General features: G+C 43.0%; 1 protein-coding gene across 4 annotated transcripts in view; it reads right to left on the reverse strand.

The window, feature by feature from the left end:
• Nucleotides 1-21686, reverse strand: part of MIPEP (mitochondrial intermediate peptidase) — a 213321-nt gene that overhangs the window by 53349 nt on the left and 138286 nt on the right. The window contains exon 19 of one of the 4 annotated variants that reach the window (XM_021929491.2): nucleotides 8320-8582. The exons of 1 other annotated variant lie outside the window; for it this stretch is intronic. In XM_021929491.2, the coding sequence (XP_021785183.2) occupies nucleotides 8485-8582 (98 nt within the window). In that variant the 3' untranslated portion in view covers nucleotides 8320-8484. Of the gene's footprint in view, nucleotides 1-8319; nucleotides 8583-10326; nucleotides 10428-21686 lie in introns of those variants that run through there. 2 more of the 4 variants (XM_003913672.5, XM_021929490.2) reach the window with 2 other exon arrangements.

Genomic DNA, 21686 nt, shown 5'->3' on the forward strand with positions numbered 1-21686 from the left:
CACTGATGCGGCACCATCCCCCAGAGTCCACAGGTTATGTTGGTTCACATTCACTCTTGCTGTGGTACGGTCTATGGGTTTGGACAGATGTCCGATAATCCTTTTGACATTCTGGAATCCTTGGGTAGCTCATCTTGTAGGAATGGACTTCCTTCAAAGTGGAGGCAGGCAGATCCTTCAGACGGGTGCATGGAGCCCTGTTTTCAGTTGCTTTTCTAATTCTCTTTTATCATTTATCTCACAATCTTCCTGAGGTCTCGCTTCCTTTTAAAATCCTTGTCTACTTTGCAGCATCACTCTGACACTCCATTGATTCCTCAGCACCTACTGACTACACGGTTAGGAGTGCAAGGGTACGATTCATGTTTTATTCATCTTTGGGTCTGTGGCACCCAACAAAGAGCTCAGGAAATGCGCAGTAATTGATTCGACCTCTGAACAAATACACACCATACTAAGAATCTACACACCGAAAGAAGAAAACGAGACAAATGTGAGTGCTACGGGGGTCACGCTTCGTGTCACACATGTGCCTGTGTATTCCTCTAGGTGGTTACCAGGAGCTCTGCCACTGCACATCCACTAGTGACGGGTTCGCTACCCCAGCTGGTAGCCGCTGCTCTCACATAAGGGGTCCAATTAAAATGGTCAGGAATAAATTCCCCTGGACTTTGACTTCTTAAGAGCTAAGAAGGTTTGCTGAGTATTCTGGCATGATGTTTGGTGATCAAACCAAGTAACTGCTGCCAAAAATGGTAAGAGTTATTTCTCCCTCTTGCTGAAGATGTGCTCCACGCAACAGTCCATCACATTCGTCACTCATCAGTCTGGAAGTGTGCAGCCAATCCTATTACCGGTCACAAGTTCTGGCTTCTCTTTTTTTCTTCCAATTTCCAACCTAAACTGTAAAGTACTTTGAGAACACACAGTGAGCCACAAGCTTGCCAATAAAGAGCCCTCTGTGGTGTGGAACTGGCTTATTTCATACACAATCTGCAAACAATGAGGGCACTATTAGAAACACACTGTGCTGCACAGAGCATTTACCCTGCTTATCTTTCATCTTCCCCAGCAATCCTTGCTTTGTGCGCATTTACGATCCTTGCTCTCAGAAGTCCACATACTTTTTCCCCAACCGTAACAAATTATTTCACTCAACTAATGTAGGTCTGTCCGTGCAGTCTCTAGGGCACTCATCGCAACTCCAGCGCTGCCCTCCACGTGGTAGCAGCTCTTTGGACTGGAGCTAAGTGCTTATTCTTGTGCTTCATTCCTGGTGAGCTCAATGTCTTTACCTTAGGATAACTTCACTGGAAAAGGGCTTAGATTCAGCCGACTACTGTGGCCTCTGTGGCTGTCACAGCTTGTCCCCGACATGCCAGATGTTGGAGCCCCTTCTCATCCCCTTGGGATTTCTCCTGCTGGCCCACAGCCAGAACAACTAGGCCTTTTACTCCACCATTCCTTTGTTTTGTTGGTAAAAATCAATCCTTCTACTATCCATGCATAGCAGTTTCTAAAAACTGAATTTCAAGAGCGGTATCTGAAGAAATAGAAACATGATTTGGTCCTTTTAGTAAATTGAATAAATTTTAATAAATCAACTTGGAAATAGTTTTAAGAGTTAAAAAAAGCACAAAACTGAGATCATCAGAGCAGCTTGGCCTCAAAGGACAGGCAGGAGGATTCTACAGGGTTTGAGCCTTCCTAAGTGAAGCTGTTGCCTGTGGGCTCCCTGCTCCAAGCTCCTGGCTAACAAACAGCCCCTTCTCCCACGATTGGCAACAAAGAGCAAAAATAACTTTCTACTTGATGCTGAGTCAGTGTAAAAAGCCATAAAAAATTCCCTTTAAATGTCATAACGTTTGCCTCCATTGAGGTTTCTCTCCTCCTACTGGGTCTGGATAAATTAGCAGTGGGCTTGTATTGAGTCACAGATCTGGGCCCTGCCACAGAGCTTCCTGCTAGTGTGTGATGCTTTTTCTCCAAACTATTGATACAAAATGCACTGGAATAGAAATCAACAGAAACTGGTCAAAGTTGTGTGCATACACATTCTCTTGTAGATGGACAGCTGTGCTTAGAATTCCTTTGTGGATTCTGGTTTGGTCTTGGTTTTCTTGGTGTTTGATTCATTCTTCGATGTAAATTACAAAAACCCTCCACATTTCTTCATGGATTATATTAGTCCATGTTCTGCAGAGAAGCAGAACGAGTTGGATGTATGTTTTGGAGGAGACTATGAGGAACCGGCTCATGTGATGAAGGAGGCTGAGAAGTCCTGTGCTCTGCCATCTGCAAGCTGAAGACCTGGAAAGCTGGGGGTGTGGCTCCAGTCTGAGTCTGAAGGCCCAAGAACCAGGGGAGCCAACAGTGTAGATTCCAGATTGAAGGGAGGAGAAGATGGATAGCCCAGCTCAGTAGGCAGGCAGGAAGCAAATGGGGTAACTTCCTCCTTCCTCCACTTTTTGTTCCATTCAGGCCTTCAACAGATTGGATGAGCACCCCCCTCCACCGAGGGCCATCTGCTTTACTGAGTCTGCTGAGTCAAGTGCCAGCCTCATCCCAAAACACTCTCCAGACACACCCAGAAATGTTTCATCTGGGCACCCTGTGGCCAGTCATGCTGACACACGGAATTAACCATGACATGGGTTTTCCTTAAAGCAGTGATAGGAGCGAACAGAAAAATGTTCATAATTTTCAATTATTTTTAATGAAGACTGTATCTGATGGAATTGTTTAAACCTTCCAGAACTGGGTTCCAAACATTTGATACCTACTGTGGTCCTAGCCTGGCCACACACTATTTCCTGGGACCGCCCCTCCTTCACTCCCTTGGACCCTGATGACTTTATGCCCAGATCACACCGGAGGCCTGTGCTGATTTTCTAACACATATCTGCAGCCGAGCTGGGAAAAGAAAACTAGGCAAGTATGACAGATACATGATGCACAGGTTAAGCGCAAAGGAAAGAAAAACGCCAACTGCAGGGATGAGAAGGGACTCAACCCCTTTAGAAGTTCCTGCTTGAGCAGCTGGAAGACTACAGTGCCACTCATCAAAACAGTGACTCGGGGGAGTATTTGGGATAAAAGAGGAATCTGATGTTGAAGGTCAAATCTGAAGTGTCTTTAAGACCTACAGGTAATGAGACAGCTGGACAAACACGTGGAACTCAGGACAAAGGCTCTAAGGACAGCACAGCAGCTGACATCCTGTGTGGCAGCCTGGAAAGCGGCATGCTCGCCGCTTACATTTTGGAAGGGAAAATGGGTACAATGCTGTCTGCCACTTTGGGGCCTTCTTGGGTCACATGCATTTTACATTTCTGCAGTTGATATATTTATCTTTCTTGAGTCTTTTATATATTAGACACTATGATTCTCAATCCTTTGTTGTTTCGTATTACAAAAAGCTGAATTCTTATTTCGAATACGGGCAAGTTAGAGCCTCCCCCACATTGCCAAGGTGAATTAACCACACACACCATGAGCTCTCTTTTGAATGAGTTTTCCAGTTCACAGCTACCATTTGTTTCATGATTGGTTTCAGACTTGTTCCTCCTGGAAACACTCCCTAACAAGCACCCCTGCAGGAACGAAGACACCACACACATCTACCCCACTACTGCATGTACTCAAGAGTCAGCGTTTGTACGACCTCTCCCGAGTGCTCCTCTAGTGGGGATCTTTCACTCACCCCAAAGTGAGGATAAAATACTTGAAAGCACGAGCCCAGTGCCTGTAGGTGTGCAGTTAACCTCAGACCAAGGAAGTACCGAATGCCTCTGGGTTTCAGCAAGGCACCTGACAAACTCCTTCAGGATGCTTCTGTACATGAGACAGAGAAAGGTACCTGGAGAACAGCTCACACTGCCAGATGATCTTACTCAGAAGATGCAGATTAAGCAAAATATCCACTCAAAGGGTGGTCCCCGCTGGCCCACCAGCCCTGTGCCTGGCTCGCTTCCCACGTCCTCCTAGATTTGGTTTCATCCTTGCTCCTCTCAGAGACACTCCCTAACCAACATCCTTGCAGAAAACTGGTGAACTAGAAAAGGCCTGTGTGGGTCACGTGGCCACCCAACACTGCAATAGTGTCTAAGGTAAGCGCAGGAGCCTGCACAGCAGGAGCGGTGCCTTCTGGAGACCTGCATGAGGTGCGAAGAGCAGTGGACAAGGAGCCAAGGGAGGTGGCTCTAGCCACACTGATACGGTGCCAGCTTGAGGATGCTGGGCAAGTGCCGAGCTGTCTGCCTCCCTAGTACCAGTTATCACTGTCTGCTACCTCGCAAGTTCATGTGCTTCACGTAAGACAGCTACGAGACAGGCCCCTGGAAACTGGAAAATGCTAAGTAAATGTCAAGCACAATTGTTGTTCACATTTTATCTCAATCGCTTTTACCAAATCAGGCTAAACCTTGGGTATTCATAACGTTTTGGGCTGTACAAATTGTTCCTTGAAATGACTCAAAGACATTTTCTGAATTGGCTTCCATCAGCCAAGCGTTTCTTCAGAACTGGAAAAATGCTTTAAAATTGGCTTTGCCATGATTATTAAAACACTGTACATTTTTTATTATTGGAATTAACACATTCCCTAGTTTTTAAAAATTGAAAAAAGAAGAAAAAAGATAAAAGAAAAAAGGCCTAAATCTCAAAACCTACACACTAACATTTTGTTCATTATCCACCAGTTCTTTTATTAGGTTATTTTCAGCGTTTACACATTCTTAAGAACTTTAAATTAGATTTTTAGAAGCTGGTGGTAAACTGTAACTACAGGAGAGAATTTTCCCAAGAGGACTATGGCTTATGGATTTATTCCCATCATAAGGGAAAACATTCATAATAAAATAATTTGCTATTATGATTTATTCAGCTGTTACTGGGAAGAAGTAATGGCCCCTCCACATTCTGTGAAGTCCCTTGGAGGTTTCATTTGCTCTGACTCTTGGTCAAAATTATATATACTTTTAGCAATTTTTAAAGAAGTGTACAAAGTTTAGATGTTTCCTGAGCCCTCATATATCTGAGAATGTCACTTTACATCTCTGTCTTCACCTCTCAAAACTCGTTTCAATTCTTTGGCTCTTAATAGTGATGAACGCTTGCATTCTGGAGTCACTGTAGTTCTTGCTCCTTTATAGCTATACCTGTAATTTCCAGCTGAATATTTTTAGTTATTTCCCAGGGTTCTGAAAAACAGCAGTAAGTATTCCACACTGGGAAATACTGGCTCATGTATGCAATGCCAAATCTGGTTTGCGATTGTAGCGTCGTTCACATGCACAGTGAACCTTCAAAACCTCCATGCATTTCCCAAATACATTTAATAACAGGGCCCGTCTGAGTTCCTGGTACACCAACTAACAGTTCCTGAGAAGTGTTCTTGAAAGCCCAACTTGGGATATGCCATATATTTTAATTAAACTCAATTAAACTTTAAACTCAAACATTTAAACTCTCAAAAAAGTAGAATATATCTACATGAGGGTTTCTTTTCACTATGTTTTAATCTGGAATTCAGAATTCTTTTGTTTGCTTTTTAAAAAACTGTGGTAAAATATACATGATACACAATTTACCATAAAGCAGCACCATTTGAATGTGTATAGTTCAGTGGCAAGGACGTTCGCACTGTGTGCCACCATCAGGGATTCTCTTTCGAATGCACAGCCATTCTTCCAGCTTAAAAAGGGTTTCTAAAATCAGTGATGAGCATTCACTCACCAGTGCCCCTGCTAAATGCTAGGCCTGGTTTGTACTCCTGGGAAGACAGGAGTACACCAGAACGTATCTCTGGTTATTGCTTTTGTTGCAAATGCCCTGGCTTCATCTGAGGACTTCCAGAATGCAGAGGGTGTGGCCCTCCACTCTGCTGTCTTGCTATCTGCTCTCACTGCATCCCTTTAACCTGCCTTCTGAAAGATTCTCAGGTTTTTCCCTGACGATTTTCTTCTTTTCTGATTCTGACAATGTTTTCGGTCATTGTACTGTGGCTATCGTTTCTCTGCATTTATTTTACCCATCTTCCTTTTTAACTTGACCTATTGTCTTTTTATTTCTGCTTGTTCTTTATGGCTTTCAACTTCATAAATACCATGTTTTCTCAAATCTCTTTGCGAATTCCAGAGAGGGCCAGGCACGGTGGCTCACATCTGTAATCCCAGCACTTTGGGAGGCTGAGGCGGGCGGATCATTTGAGGTCAGGAGTTTGAGACCAGCCTGGCCAACATGGTGAAATCCCATCTCACTAAAAATACAAAAATCAGCCAGGCATGGTGGCGGGTGCTTGTAATCCCAGGTACTTGGGAGGCTGAGGGAGGAGAATCGCTTGAACCCGGGAGGCAGAGGTTACAGTGAGCCAAGATCCTGTTGCTGCACTCCAGCCTGGGCAACGGAGCAAGACTGTCTCAAAAAGAAAACAAAAAAACAAACAAAAAACTCCAAAAAAACAGAAATAGATTTTGCTGCAATGTACAAGGAGCAATTTGCTCCTTTTAAAAAATAATTTTTGGCCAGGCACAGTGGCTCACACCTGTAATCCCAGCACTTTGGGAAGCCAAGGTGGGTGGATCATTTAAGGTCAGGAGTTTGAGATCAGTCTGGCCAACATGGTGAAATGCTGTTTCTATTGAAAATACAAAAATGTGCTGGGTGTGGTGGTGCACGTCTGCAATCCCAGCTACTAGGGAGGCTGAAGCATGAGAATCCTTTGAATCCGGGACGCGGAGGTTACAGTGAGCTGAGATCACGCCGCTGCACTCCAGCCTGGGTGACAGAGCGAGGCTCTGTCTCAGAAAAAATAATAATTTTCAAAGTTTTGATTTTCCAGCATCTTCCAGGTAAAGACTTCCTTTCCCATTTCTTAAGAATGCTTTTAAAAAGGTTCCACATGGACTTCTTTTTTTTTGGTTACTCACCCCTACAAAAAAGACCTGATAAAGATGCAGGCGTTTTGTCACTGTCGGTGCACCTGGGTGCTGATGAAAGCACTTTTCAGACTTACCTGTAACTGATTTACCTGTGAATTTCTCCACGTCTGTTTCCCAGAATGAGCTGGCATCTGTGCACTGCCAGTTTGTTGGGATGAGATCTCTTTTTAAGTTAGCTTGGATGTTGTGAATAGGGCGAGACAAGAAACAGCGAGATTCCTCCCTGGGCACTGCACCGGAGCCCGTCCTCAAACCCTTGTCTCCCTTCCTCCGCTTTGCTTTGGGTAGAGAGGAGACACCACTGCCAGGCCCACTCCCTGCCCAAGGCTGTGTGAGCAGCAGTTTCCAAGCGCTGCTGTATAGAGAAGCTCCAATGGGGAGCAACGGGGAGGGACCCACTGCAGCATTCAAACGTGAAGCCCCGTTCGGGGTACTGGCTGCTCTGCCTTCTGGTCAGTACCGACTTGCATTTTTAAGGGTGAGCAGGCGGTGGGAAAGCAGGAAGGGCCGATCCCCCTTGCATGCAGGTGCACCTGGCACAGGCCGGCCACTGAGGACGTTTCTCCAGCCAGTCCCGTCTGTTTCTGAGCATGAAGAAACTCCTCCAGATTCTGCAGATGGGTTGAATGTGTGTCTTAGTTTTGGGTATTTTGAATTTTTCCTTTTGTTTCATCACTGGTCATTTGGTGAGAAGCAGGAAGAGGCTGTTAGCAGGTGTCTTTTTAAACTAGAAACTCATAATTAGGTTTTGACTTTAATGGTGGGAAAAACCCATTAAATAATTTATTTCCTGATAATAACAAACCAAAATACAGTATGGTATGCAATAGTGTAAAGGAAATGAGTTCCAGATAAAAGCAGACATGGTCTGAACCCCCATTTCCTGATTCACCAGTTGCTTGACACTGGTATGTCACTTATTAATTGTACGTGCACTTACTCATTCTACCTTCATTGCCAAGCCAGTCCTCTGTGTTCTGAGTCTATTTGCCTAAACATTCAGGAAAAAACAGTAGAGATAATTACATGTATTTTGGAAACCACACTTGGTTTGTCGGTTGCTTGTAACTATTTAAAGTGTATTTTCTAAGCCTACTTTAGATAGTGGTCTTAAGAAATGGTCATCATTCTCAAAAGAACTATATGTGTAACCTTTCTGAATACTGCTTACAACTCTGTCTTAAACAATTTTGCTTTTAATTAAATATTTAATTAAACCAATTACAGATCCATGGAAAGGGGGAAAAGCTCGACAGGGGAGTGGTTATACTAGGAAATGCCCACACCCTCCGTTTAACAGTGCCATGCAGAAGGATGGTTGTTACTAGGTCAGAGATTTCCATGTGCTCAAAAACATGCCAAACAGGTGAAAAGCCGGCAGAATTAAAACAAATGATTTATTCCAAGTTCTCTCAGTTTAAAGTTTTTCCGAATTTATTACAGAAGTGAACACTGAAATGAGAAACAAGCTCTCACAGCTGTAGCATTCGTGACAAAGTCATTATCTACATCACCTTGATTGAAGAGGTTTAGCGTGTTTCTGTTATTCAGAATCCATGAGGAAAGTTTCGAAGTCCAGATCCAAGTCAGAAACCAGGGCACTTACGAAGTCATCAACAGAAGGACACTTCTGAAGCACACCTGCAAGCAAAGAAAGGTCAGCACTGCGTTCACCGGGAGGCAACAGGAACCACAAAGACACAAATTCAAATCCACACACTAGAGGAGCGCGCTGGCTTTCTGAGTCAAGACTCTGGCTGTAGAACCTGACTGCAAGGACATTTTATAAAGCCATGGACAGTGTGTGGGCCTTGGAGCTATTTATAATTTTAATGCATTTTTACTAACAAATCAATCCTTAGCTTAGAGATTTAGGCCTAAATATATTTCCTAAGGGCTATTATTTTTGCATATATGACTACACCCTTAAAGACTGATATTAGAAGACTGATTTTATTTTTAGTTATCTTTGACTTGGATGATTCAGAATTTAATAAGTTTAGTTACCTCTCCAGTTTTGCTATCAAGTTCTATACACTTTACAATCAATTAGATGTTAATTCTTTTATAGAAGTCTTGTATCAGAATCAAATTATTAGCTTTCCTCTCGATTTCCCTGTCCCAGAGAATTCCTAGCTTTCCAACTTACTAACTGTGTAATGCAGAAGTCACTTAAAATCTCTGGCACCCAAATTTCCTACAAGGTTGCTATAAGGATCAAACAAGAAGATGTAGAAGCAATGAAGCACCATGCCTAGCATATATTAAGAATTCAATAAAAAGCTGAATTTGTACTCTTTCTTCACTCTAAAGAAGCCAAAAAACAAAGATTTATGCAATTAACCTTCTTGCTTCAACCTACATTCTTGGCAGGAAATGCTAACTCAAGGGTTGAACAAGCTCTATATACTGACATTTACTTTGGGAGATGAATTCTGTAAAGCCATTTTCAAAATCAAGGCATTAAAAGACTGCCAGAATCCTCTACTGTTCTCTGAACCTGTATTGCAATTCAGTGAACACGAAGGCAGCATCTGCTGTGTGGAAACGATCAGGCCAGGTCATGGGCATACAGATGGGCAGGCTCAGTCACAACATGAGAGTGAGAAGGACACGCACAGCAGTCGGCTGGGCAGAACTGCATATCCATATGTGGGAAAGCTAGCCTGGACTCCTACTGCATACCATACATAAAAACTAACTTGAGATGATCACAGACCTAAGTGTAAACACTAAAATTACTGTCTTAAAAAATCTCATGAAGTATCTCTGTGACTCTGAAGTAGGTATACTTTCTTAGGACACAGAAAGCACTGACCATAAAGGGAAAAAATGTTAGATTTCATCAAAATTAAAAATGTCTCTTGAAAAGAAACCATTAAGCCAATGAGTAGACAGATGAAAGAGTAGGAAAAAATACTCACAAAACATATCTCACGGAAGACTGGTATCCAGAATGTATAAAGAACTTCTTCACCCATTGTAAAAAGACTTTTTTTTAAAATTACAAATTGACAAAAGATTTTACCTTCACAAGGTGAGGTTTTTCACAGAAGATGATATATGAATAAATAACACAACTAATAGGCACTGAGAAGACATTCAACATCATTAGTCACTAGGGAAATGAAAACCAAACCCACCATGAGATACTATGACGCATCCACCAGAATGGCTCATTTTTGTTGTTGTTGTTCTCCAGGTTGGAGTGCAGCAGTGTGACCATGGCTCACTGCGGCCTCGACTTCCCAGGCTCAAGTGATCTTCCCGCCTCAGCTTGAGAATAGCTAGGACCACAGGTGTGTGCCACCATGCCCTGCTAGTTTTTAAACTTCTTGTAGAGATGGGGTCTTGTCATGTTGCCCAGGCTGGTCTTGAACTTCTGGGCTCAAGCGATTCTCCTACCTTGCTTTGGCCTCTCAAAGTGCTGGGATTACAGGTGTGAGCCACCGTGCTACACCAAATGTTGACAAGGCTGTGGGCAACCTGAATTGTCATACATTTGTGGTGAAAGGATAAAATGATATAATCACTTTGAAAAAAGGTCTAACAGTGTCTTATGAAACTAAACATATACCTACGCTAGGACCCAGCAATTTCACTCCTAGGTATTTATCCAAGAGAAATGAAAGCATATGTCAACAAAGAAACAACTTGTACAACCCCAAGCTGGAAATAACCCAAGTTTCTATCACTAGGATAGGAATACACACACTACAATATACTCATATAATGGAATATTACTCAGCAACAAAAAGGAACAAACTATTCACATATGCAACACCACAAATGGATCTCAAAAACATTATGCTGAGTGAGAGAAGCCTTATGCGGAGCAGTACATACTGTTTGATTTCATTTATATGAAGTTCAAAAAGTTGGTTAAACTAATCTATGGTGAAAAAAAATCAGAACTGTGGTTGCTTTTGGGAGTGGATATTAGAATCAACTGAGAAGGGGCAGGAGGGCCTCTGGTGTGATGGTAATGTTCGACATCTAGATAGTGATTTGAGTTATAAAGGTGTGTATACGCATCAAAATTCATTGAAAGGTACATTTGAGATTGTGCATTTCACTGTATGAAAAGTTTACCTAATACAGTAAGCAACTATTGAACTCTAATGCTATGTATGCAAAAGAATCTAGGTGTAAAATGTACTGATGTCTGCTACTTGAAATGCATAAAAATATAAGGCCAGATAGGGAGATGAAGAGATGTAAATATAGGAACATGTTTACTAAACGGCAAGTATATGAGTGTTGTACTATTCATTCAACTGTTCTGAATATTTGAAAAATTTTAACATGAAATCTTGAGAAACAGTAAATTGTGGATGCTAATAGCATACAAAGGGCAGTCAGTGTGGAGAACAGAAGAGAAAGATGAATTCCAGTGAAGAGATTCAGAAGGTTTGTGGAGGAGATGGGATTGAGCAGAAACTTAACAGATTGGGCCTTTTAGGTGGAGGAGACAATACAGGAAAGGCACAAACATGGGGAAATGCACAATGTACGCTGATCAAGAAGTGGTCTGGCGGGTAGAGTAAGGCTGGAAGAGACTCTGGGAGATGAACATGAGAGGACCCAGGGCTCTGAACCAGGGAAACCAACAGAACAGGAAGGACAGACTGAGCTGGAATCCAGGAGGAGCAGGGTGGTGTGGAGACACAGCCCCTGACAAGTGTGAGGTGGAAGGGGATGCTCCATGTGGAGGCAGTGAGGACAGAGAGCTCAGGGACAGCCTGGGGACTAGAGGTGCAGATGTGATCACCCCACCAGAAAGCACATGGGGTGGGAAACAGACCAAGGATTATCTAGATGGTCGACATGAAAATACTTGGTCCAAACATACACTTGAAAGCCCTTAACTAGACCTGGGGTAGTTGAGAACACCACCGATATCGTTATAGTTTCAACTGTACACTGAAATATTTTTATTGTCTATCTAATGTCTATCTAAATTTTAACAGCTCTATCTTAGGAAATATGTGAGGAATAATGGGCAGTTACTAGAAGAGAATGTCACTGCTATGTCTACTTGTGCAATTAAAGTTCAAAACACAGTGTTCTTTTTTACAGTAAAATAATCTGCATGCGTGAATGCAGGCCTCACCTCTGGCCCAGCTGTGTCACTAACGATGGAAACACTGGGTACGTGATGATGGCTAAAGTAGCACAGTTGACATTGTACCTTCCAGATGTAGGTTATTACTTAAGTAGACTCAACCTAATTACAAATCAGGTTTCATGCATTCCCTATGTGCCAGGTTTCTTGATACAGAGAACATTTGTAGGGAAAACATTTAATTAAGACACGGCTTTCCATAAAATGTGCTAGCCTAACACACCATTTCTTCCTTTTTAGTATTTGAGGGGTTCCCTGTCTCAGCTTTGGGGCCCCCCTCCTCTGTACAGGGTAGCTTCTTCCTTCTTTTCCTTCTTGCCCCTTCTTGCCTATTGAACTCTCTGCTCCTTAAAACCACTCCACATATGTCCGTGTCCCTGTATCTAAACTGGCACGGGACCAAAAACCCCGGTGCTCCCCCACTCATCGGAGCCGTATCATTTTGGTGCGTTGGCCGGGAAAGCAAATTCATTCATCAGACTGAGTCAAGGAAACTTATTTTAAACTATTTATGGCCTTTAATAACTGAGTAAGGTGTGCTCCTATGAACAAAATATGAAGCATGTTTATTTCTCTGCCTGGTTCCTCTAGAATCTGGAAATTATCTTGGGACCTCAAGAGGAGAGGATCACCCAACTCACAGCAATCAAACTCCAAATGGTGCTGTCAACTGAACCACACATGGACGTGCCAGTTTTCCAAGGACCCTTAGATCAACCCCGGGAGGAGCCCTAGCTGCTGTTCCCCACTCGACGCCCCTTTCCAGCAGGAAATAGCCAGAAGGCGTCGTCACCCAAACTCCTAAGAGCAGTTAGTGTGGCATCTCCACAGTGGGGAATGTTGTAGGAGTTACTAATAAATTATTTTAGGCAGACAGGGGGGAAAAGGGGTCCTTAGGAAGTTTTTTTTTAAAGCTTGTCTGGAAAAGTTTCCTGTAAAGCCCCAGCTCTTAAAGCCAGGCCAGTAACCCGATATCCAAACGTCAGCCATTAGAAACTGGGTCCAGCCAAACATGGCGATTCCGGTGGCCTTCTTGCCCTTTCCCCACGTTCCTGGATACATGGCCATTCCGAAGTATCCCCACCTGTGTGGAACATCATGGTGTCCTGCATTTGCATATTAAAAGGCTAGGGTGGGAGGGCCAGCTTTTCCCTCAGGCTAGGTGAATGACATGCCTAGTCAGATCAATCCCCTGAGCCTTGTGCAAATCAGACACTGCCTCCTCCAGCCGCTGTGTATATACCTAGCTGGTATCGGTGGCAGGTGGGGTTCCCTCTTTTGGCTTTGGAGCACCCCCCTCCGTCTCTGTACAGGGGAGCTTCTTCCTTCTCCCTTCCTCCTCGCCTCTTCTTGCCTATTAAACTCTCTCTGCTCCTTAAAACTAAAAAAAAAAAAAACAGTATTTGAAACATTTCTATAATTACATGATGGTCGTTTATAACTAAATGACTGGAATTCTCAGAAGGGAAAGTCATTTATTCAGAGCCAAGCTATTCAGGTAAGTATGGCCATCCTGTTCTTTGAAGCGGTTCACTTCAACTCAACAAACTGCCAATATAAATATGACCTTGCTCTCTCCTTCCCAGCAGACAGGCCCAACTAGCACACGTCCTTCTCCAGTTTCCCACCTTAAACAATTCCTGTATCTCACAGAATGGCAATTGTGGCCACAAGAGGAAAATATGTACACTTGTGGGCTTTTCTAAAGAAATACAGTTAGAGCTAACTGGTTTGGTGATTTTGTGTGTAATGTGATTGGTGAAGATGAAGGTTCAAAAAGGAGGAAGTCAGGACCCGAGCCTGGAGGGATAATGAAGAACGGTTACTGGGAAGAATCCTGGGCACACTGTTATGCTAGCCCTGCTCTAATTAGATTTAAATGTTCTGCGAGTGTTAACACGAACTAAACCCTACACAGAAAATTTAAAAAAAAAAAAAAAAAGCCCAATGTTTCAGGTAGTTCCACAAGTAAGAAAAACTGGATTTAGCTTGTATATGGCCATAGTAAAAAAATTCTAAGAAAGCTTTCGTTTCTTTTTTAAAGCTGACAAAGATGTCCCCTTTGCCTTCAAGTCTTAATTTTAGAAGGGTGACGATTAAAATTGTATTTTCTAAGCACCCTGGGAACCAGCTTGGAGCTGTTAACTCCAACTAAGGTGGATGGAGTTGACAAACACATTTCACTGTGGAAATCACCTAAATTAGAGGGAGAATGAATGGATCTTGACAAAAGGACTCCGGCAATAATTTTACAACTAAAAAGAGAAAAGGGTCAATAGCAATGTAAGAAAGACAAAATTGCATCAGGACACACATTGCAAATATGAGCTCACACAAGGAAGCAGGTAATATATCTTCATCTGTTTGTCCTACTGAGAGAGACAGAGTATATGTGAAGAGTAGTTAAAGAGTGAGAAGTTAACGTATTTCTCTCCTCATTTTACCTGAGAGACAAATGAGCTAAGAAAAGATGGCACAAGCCAGAACATTTTTCTTCTGACGGCTCTGCTCAAATGAGCGTGTTGCATAACCTGGAAGCACTAGGGTAATTATTCTAGGCTGACTAATTTAAATTATAATATCAATAAGATTCCAAGACTGAGTCTTAAAACGGCAGGGTTTCCAAGCTATGGCTTTCCAGTCCTCCTCTTCCGAGTGACTGCAGACATACGGCTGGAAAGAAGTGAGGAGAAAAATACCATGCAGGAGACCTTGACCTGCAGACAGCTGGCCTAGACGGGGCTCAGCAGAGGACACCAGCCATTCCACTCCCAGAACCGTGGCGGCTGTTTACGGAGCATTCACTGTGCACCAGACACTGTCCTAAGAGCACTGATCCGGGGTCTCCTTAAAACACACCTTGAGACCCCTATCTTCACAAGTAAGAAAACAGAAGCCAAGAGAGTCACACAGCTCACAGGTTTGCTTTCACCCTGGCAGTCAGGTTCCTGAGCCCATGCTCTTAAAGCACCATGATATATTTACTGCCTCATGCCCTGACATTCTGTCAAATACATTCTAAAACGGTTTATATTTAAATATCAGCATCCTTGATGGACAGAACCTAAATACGCAGAAAATCCTGAGAGAAAGGTCTCCTTATTTCCTGGTGCCACCCATGAGCACTTGTGCCCAACTGGCGCGGCATCCGCTCTGTGGAGCACACTTTACAAGCAGCCTCGACTGTACCCAGCTAGCTGGAAGGAGACGGCAGAGATCAGCGGCCTCGTCTCACAGGGCTGTAGTCTGGCACTGCCAACGGTGGCTTGGCCCAGCTGTGACTGGGACACCCGTGACCAGGACAGGCACTCATGTAACGACCAAGAGCCTCTTCCCATCAGGGCACACAGTGCTCGCGATGCTTGGTTGCTGCTGGAGTTCCTGTCTTGGCGTGACCCTGGGAGGAAAAAGTGCCCAAGAGGTCTGTGCTTCAGGATGCTTCCTGGGTGGTCTCCAGGTGTCTGCAGTAACCCCTTCAAACAGAAGCCTTTACATATTTAAGGGGCTCCTAACTATGCAGATTTCTACAGTTTCACCAAGAAAAGGTCCTGTCAGCTCCAGGATGAGTTCATTACGTGTACAAAGCTGCAAGTCCATATTCTGTTATTTTGTAAAACATAACGAACACATAACCCAACCAGACCTTCATTTAAAAATCAGCATACTCATGGCCTAACCTGCGTAATCCCTTGAATGCCCTTTTGGATGTACAACTAATATAATTATTTGAAAACATGATGGAGAGCAATTGGTTGGCAGTTTGATTATACCTGGAAGCCAACCTTGCAAAGACGAAATCTCATTCTGGCTCCCTTTCCTAAGGCCCCAGGGTGAAATGGTTGGTGTATCATTTAGTTTCATAAATACAGGGGATTACCGGGCAATTAAAAGGCAGAATTATTTTAAAGCTTGGAAGAAGAATAGGTACATCTTTTCTTTGAGTCTATTTCATATATTGCTTGACACCAAGCAAAGGTACCCAATAAAATGAAACTATGGCTTTTTGATCAACGGCTGAATATGATCCAAATTTAATGAAAGTCAAAGAATGAATGAACGAAGAAACTATTAATTGAATATTTGTAAGAGTTCTTCCATTCATTCATCCATTCATTCTATCTGTGCCTAAATGCCTAATGTGAATTTCAGGAAGGCAAAACAAACAGCCCCAAAAAAGAAAAAACATGTTATTTATTAGGAAGATATTATATATCGAGCTTGTCTAACTCACGGCCGGTGGGCCGCATGTGGCCCAACACAAATTCATAAACTTTCTTAAAATACTATTAAATTTTTTCTTGGTGACTTTTTTCCTTTTTTTTTTTTTTAGCTCATCAGCTATGGTTAGTGTAGTGTATGTGCGGCCCAAGACAATTCTTCCAATGTGGCCCAGGGAAGCCAAAAGATTAGAGACCCCTTTATATATTATATATAACAATTACTGAGTTGTTTTTTGTTTTTTTTTTTTGAGACAGGGTGTCACTCTGTCAGTCAGGCTGGAGTGCAGTGGTGTGATCTCGGCTTACTGAAGCCTTGAATTTCTGGGCTCAAGTGATCCTCTCACCTCTGCTTTCCTCAGCTGGGACTACAGGCATGCACCACCGCACCTAGCTAGTTTTTTTTTTTTGTTTTTTGTTTTTGGTAGGAATGGGGTTTCACCATGTTTCCCAGGCTGGTCTCGAACTCCTGAGATCAAGTGACCCAGCTGCCTCAGCCGCTGAAAGTGCCCCATGGGATTACAGGCCTGCGCCTCTGTGACTGGCTGAGACTTTCTTCTGAAAACTATGATCCAGTGGACCTAAAAGTGGACTGACATCACTGGTGTGTCAACTGGGAGCCTGTTAGAAATGTGAATTCTTAATCCCCCATCCGAGCCCTGCTGAATCAGAACCTGGGGACGGGCCCAGTGACCTGTGTTTTAATAAGCCTTCCCAGTGACTCTGCTGCACGCTCACCTTTAAGACCCATGGCTCAGCTGGACCTGCGGAAACCTGCGGAAACGACATCCTGAAAATGGATGTCGTTTCTCTCAGCTGGCAACTAGAACTTGAAAAACACTGAGCAAGAAAGATGTAGACGCATATAATTTTCTACTTAACTAAAAAAGACTTTTCAGGTGAAATAGAAAACAACTGTTTCGTGTCAAACTATAATTTATTTGGCACACTGTTCAAAGTTATTGAGGGCCCAGCTAGCTGGAAAAGCACCTACACTGATCCAGTGGATTTGGCATGGATCTGGCCTCCAGATCTGTACTGGGGAGGGAGAAAGGGATGTGGTGTCAGTGTGAGCTGGGTGGAAGCTGTGGCTCTGCACTTGCTCAAGAAATCTCCCAGATGGGAGGTGCCCTTTGCAGATTAAGGCAGTCCTTTTATTTAAAAAATTAAAAAGCAGGGTATGTCTTGATTACTAGGAGCATTCTAGAGGACAGTAATTTGTGTTGATCAATTATTAACTCCTTTATGAGAAAGCTCAGCAACACACACCTAAGAAGCTTCTTTCATTCTGACTGTTCTAAGCCTGAGAAATAGAACCCAACCTCAGTCAGGCAGGAGCCCAGAGGGAGCCACGTCTCAAGGAAAACACAGGGAAGTCGGTAGAGGACCGGCCATCTGTTGATAGGTCATGATTTCTGCCACAGTGGGTGATTTTAGCAGAAAGGTGGATAGAGTTGCTTAGGTCTGACTCCCCACAGGCATGGACCTCTCCCACCATTAGCGTTCTGAGATAAATGCCTCTGCCTGCAGGCCAAACTCCCTGTGCACAGCAGCAAGCAGGAACATGACCACTCCTGATTCCACTTCAGACTGAACGTCTGCCGTGCATTTATCAAAGGAAATGTTTACTAAGCACTTGTGTGCTAAACACTGTGTACTAGAGACAGCAGGCACACAGATATGAGTGAGACATGAGATTTCTGTTCTGAGGAACGTCATGAGCTGGGGAGAAAGCCATGGAAATACATAACTGTTTATACAGCACGAAGTGTCAATGGGGTAGGATACTGCTTTTTTCCACCTAGCATCCATTTCCCCTCTGGTTAGGAGAACAATTTTGCTTTAGGGCAGTGGTTTAGAGGGTGATTGTGTCTCTCAGGGCATCTGGCAAGGTCTGATGACATTTTTGGCTGTCACACTGGGGGAGTGAACCACCCTACCACACAGAGGACAGGCCCCATAAAAATAACTTATCTGATCCCAAAACGCCAACAGTGCAGGCAGACACCCTGCGGTGGGCCAGCGAATAAGGAAGCTCTCCCTGCCCTTGGCTCACCCAGTGAGGCTGCCCAGATGTGTTCTTCCCGGATTGAGTCTTGAGAGGCACGGAGAAAGGTCTATGGCTGGCTGGAGGGAACCATCTCAGCACCAGCCCCATGAAGAACACACCCGCTCCTCTGCCCAGCCCCCGCAAGCTGCTCCTCTGGAGCCCTGTTCTAACTTCTTCCTTTGATTCTGTGGCCTCAAAAAAAAAAAAAATTGGTTTTCTGCTTTGATAAGCCAGAGTTGGTTCTATTTCTTTCAAGAAGATTTCCAGCTGAGTAAAAAAAAGATCAGTTCACCCGTTATTAGAAACAATTTAATGATGTCTACGGAACACTGATCTTTTTGTCTGATCAAAGACCGATTCTGTAGACCCAGGATTTGTAGCTGAAGCAGCTCTTTTTTCATTTAAATAATTCTGTCTTTCCTCCGATTCATAAAGTCTGGGTGATAACACAAGCAAGCTTTAATGCCTGATTTCTACTCCCCACCTTCACTGGAAAAGCAGGGGTTGTTCCTGGACGAAGAACAGTGTCTCACTGCCGCTGAGCCCTGTCAGGGGGTGGCAGGAGGTGTGAGGGGGACAGGAAGAAGCACAGAGGGACTGCCCTCCATAGCCTGGGTCTCCCTGAAACTGGATCTTCCCCTGTGGAGTCGGGGAAGGAAGTATCGTTGCTTGTGGGTTTCAAAGGTGCAAGGGAAGTTCCTGGATTTGGTGTCCAAGGCTGCCCAGGAGAGGGGAGGTCTGGGTGCTCTGTGTATATGGAAAGGTGGATGAACTCCTAACATCATTCAGGAGTGGCCAGTGCCCTGAGGCCAAGACACCCAGGACAAATACCTCATCAGTTCTTTAAAATCAAAGCTAAAAAATCAAAATCACCATGAGATACCAGTTTACACCAGTCACAATGGTTATTAGTAAAAAGTCAAAAAAAATAACAGATGCTGATGAGGTTGTAGAGAGAAAGGAATGCTTACACAGTCTTGGCGGGAGTATAAATTAGTTCAGCCATTGTGGAAAGCAGTGCGGCAATTCCTCGAAGAGCTAAAAACAGAACTAACACCTGACCCAGCAATCCCATTACTGGTTATATACCTAAATATATAAATCATCCTACCATGAAGACACATGCACATGAATGTTCACTGCAGCACTATTCCCAATAGCAAAGACATGGAATCAGCCTAAATGCCCATCAATGACAGACTGGTTAAAGAAAATGTGGTACATATACTCCATGGAATACTATGTAGCTATAAAAAAGAATGAGATCACATCCTTTGCAGAAACGTAGATGGAGTTGGAGGCCATTATCCTTAGCAAACTAACGCAAGAACAGAAAACCAAATACTGCATGTTCTTATTTGTAAGTGGGAGCTAAATAATGAGAACACATTGAGGCCTATTTGAATGTGGAGCATGGGAGGAGGGAGAGGAAAAAAAAATAACTATTGGGTACTAGACTTAGTACCTGGGTGATAAAATAATTTGGGTGATAAAAGCCCCCATGACACAAGCTTATCTATATAACAAACCTGCACACATACATCAAACCTAGAAAAAAAAGTTTTTTAAAAAATAAAATAAAAGTTAAAAGCTAGTCATATTCTTACATTTCAGCCACAGCACTGGACTTAGTAGAAATTAATTAATTAAGTTCCATTAGCCAGATTTCTATTTAAGGCCTGTAAGTATCACTTAGTTAGGAAAGAGTCTGGTGGACCAAAAAGAGCCTCAGTCTCCAAAAAACAAAATGTCCTGAGGACCCCCTACAGGACAATAGCCCCCCTGGGCCTTGCTGGTCAGCAGAGCAGCCATTTGCATGCAGTTCCACCAACAGCCTGGCGGGGGCACTGTGCTGGTGTGAATTTGGGGCTGAATGGAACGTTATCTGGTTCTGCATGGTGTCTCATTATACGAAATTTCAGGCCATTTCTCTTCTGACTATACAACTGTTTTCCTTTGAAGGGGTGCCAAGAAAGAATAGAGAGAAAAAAATACCTTTTTCATTTTCTAAATCAAACTTTAGGGGGCTCGAAAGAAGGCAATATATCCTGATGGTTAGAGCAAGGGTTTAGTAAGAGATTACCCTGGGTTAACCAACTGGTTAAGGGACCTCAGACTAGTCACTTAACCTCCACTGGAGGCAATCTAAGTAAAAGTAAAATGCTGGAGTTTAGTATAATGTTTGAAGTTCATAAAACTGGCACAATGTCATCTACTTTGATAGATTGTTAAGAAGGATTAAATAAGATACAGAATTTAACACAGAGAAATGCTCACTCACTATCATAATCAGACCCGACGATTTATGAAAACCTGCTTCCTAGTTCAAGAGTTGAAGGATGAGGTTGCTTACTATTTTTGTACAAGTTCAATTCCAAAACATTTGATCTATGATTAAATATCATAAAACTATCATAAAACTCACAATCACAAGCTACTTATCCAGCTCATAAATCACGGCTTTTTTCTACTTTTTGCCATCTGCTTATTAGGTAACTGTTTATCTACTAAAAGAAAGAAACAAAAGATGGAATTAAAATAAATCCATTTTTCTACCTGCTGATTTCTGTGATAAAAGGGTCTTCACTGGGGTGATGGGGAAGTGCTGAAAATGGATAGTGGTGATGGCTGCACAGCATTGTAAGTGTAGGACACTGTGAATGGCTTTGAACTATACATTTAAAAACGGGTAACATAGCAAATGGTATGACATGTAGTATATTTTACCACAATTTTAAAAAGAGATCAGAAATCTTTTTAGAACCTGCGATTCACTCAGATACACAGCTGTCTGTGCTATGCCATCCTCCATTACTAGACATAACAATAACTCGGATGTACCAAAAAGCAGATTATCTAAACAGATTTGGGAGTGAATGAAAAGGAGGTTTGAGTATTCTCAGCACCATTACTAATTCTAATAATTCATCATAATAGTTTAATGGCTATTTTTTCCGCTGAAATAATTTTATGTGCCAAACTCAACCTAGACTGATTAAGAATTGTAGCTACAAAGGCTAGCCTGGCAGTTTGAAAAATCTTAAGTGAATTTTATGAGATCAGAATCCTCATTCCAGATCTGTCTCTCCCAAGCCTAGGGCAATTGTATGGCTCACCATCTGTACTTTGAAGTTTTTCTCTGCTACAAGACTGTGGTTACCCACACCCTTTGCTAAAGGTAGATTCCGTCTATCTACAATCAGTTCTTGAGAAAATCAGACTATCAGCCAGGAAGTGAAATTCTTCTCTTCCTTTGAACTGAAAAGACTCAGCTGCTCCCTGTGCTGGATTGGTATCTGTTAGCATTCACATATGGGGCTCTCTCTCTCTCTCTCTCGAATTATTAACTCAGG

The sequence above is a fragment of the Papio anubis genome, chromosome 15 (genome assembly GCF_008728515.1).
Source record: "Papio anubis isolate 15944 chromosome 15, Panubis1.0, whole genome shotgun sequence".
Lineage (NCBI taxonomy): Eukaryota > Metazoa > Chordata > Mammalia > Primates > Cercopithecidae > Papio > Papio anubis.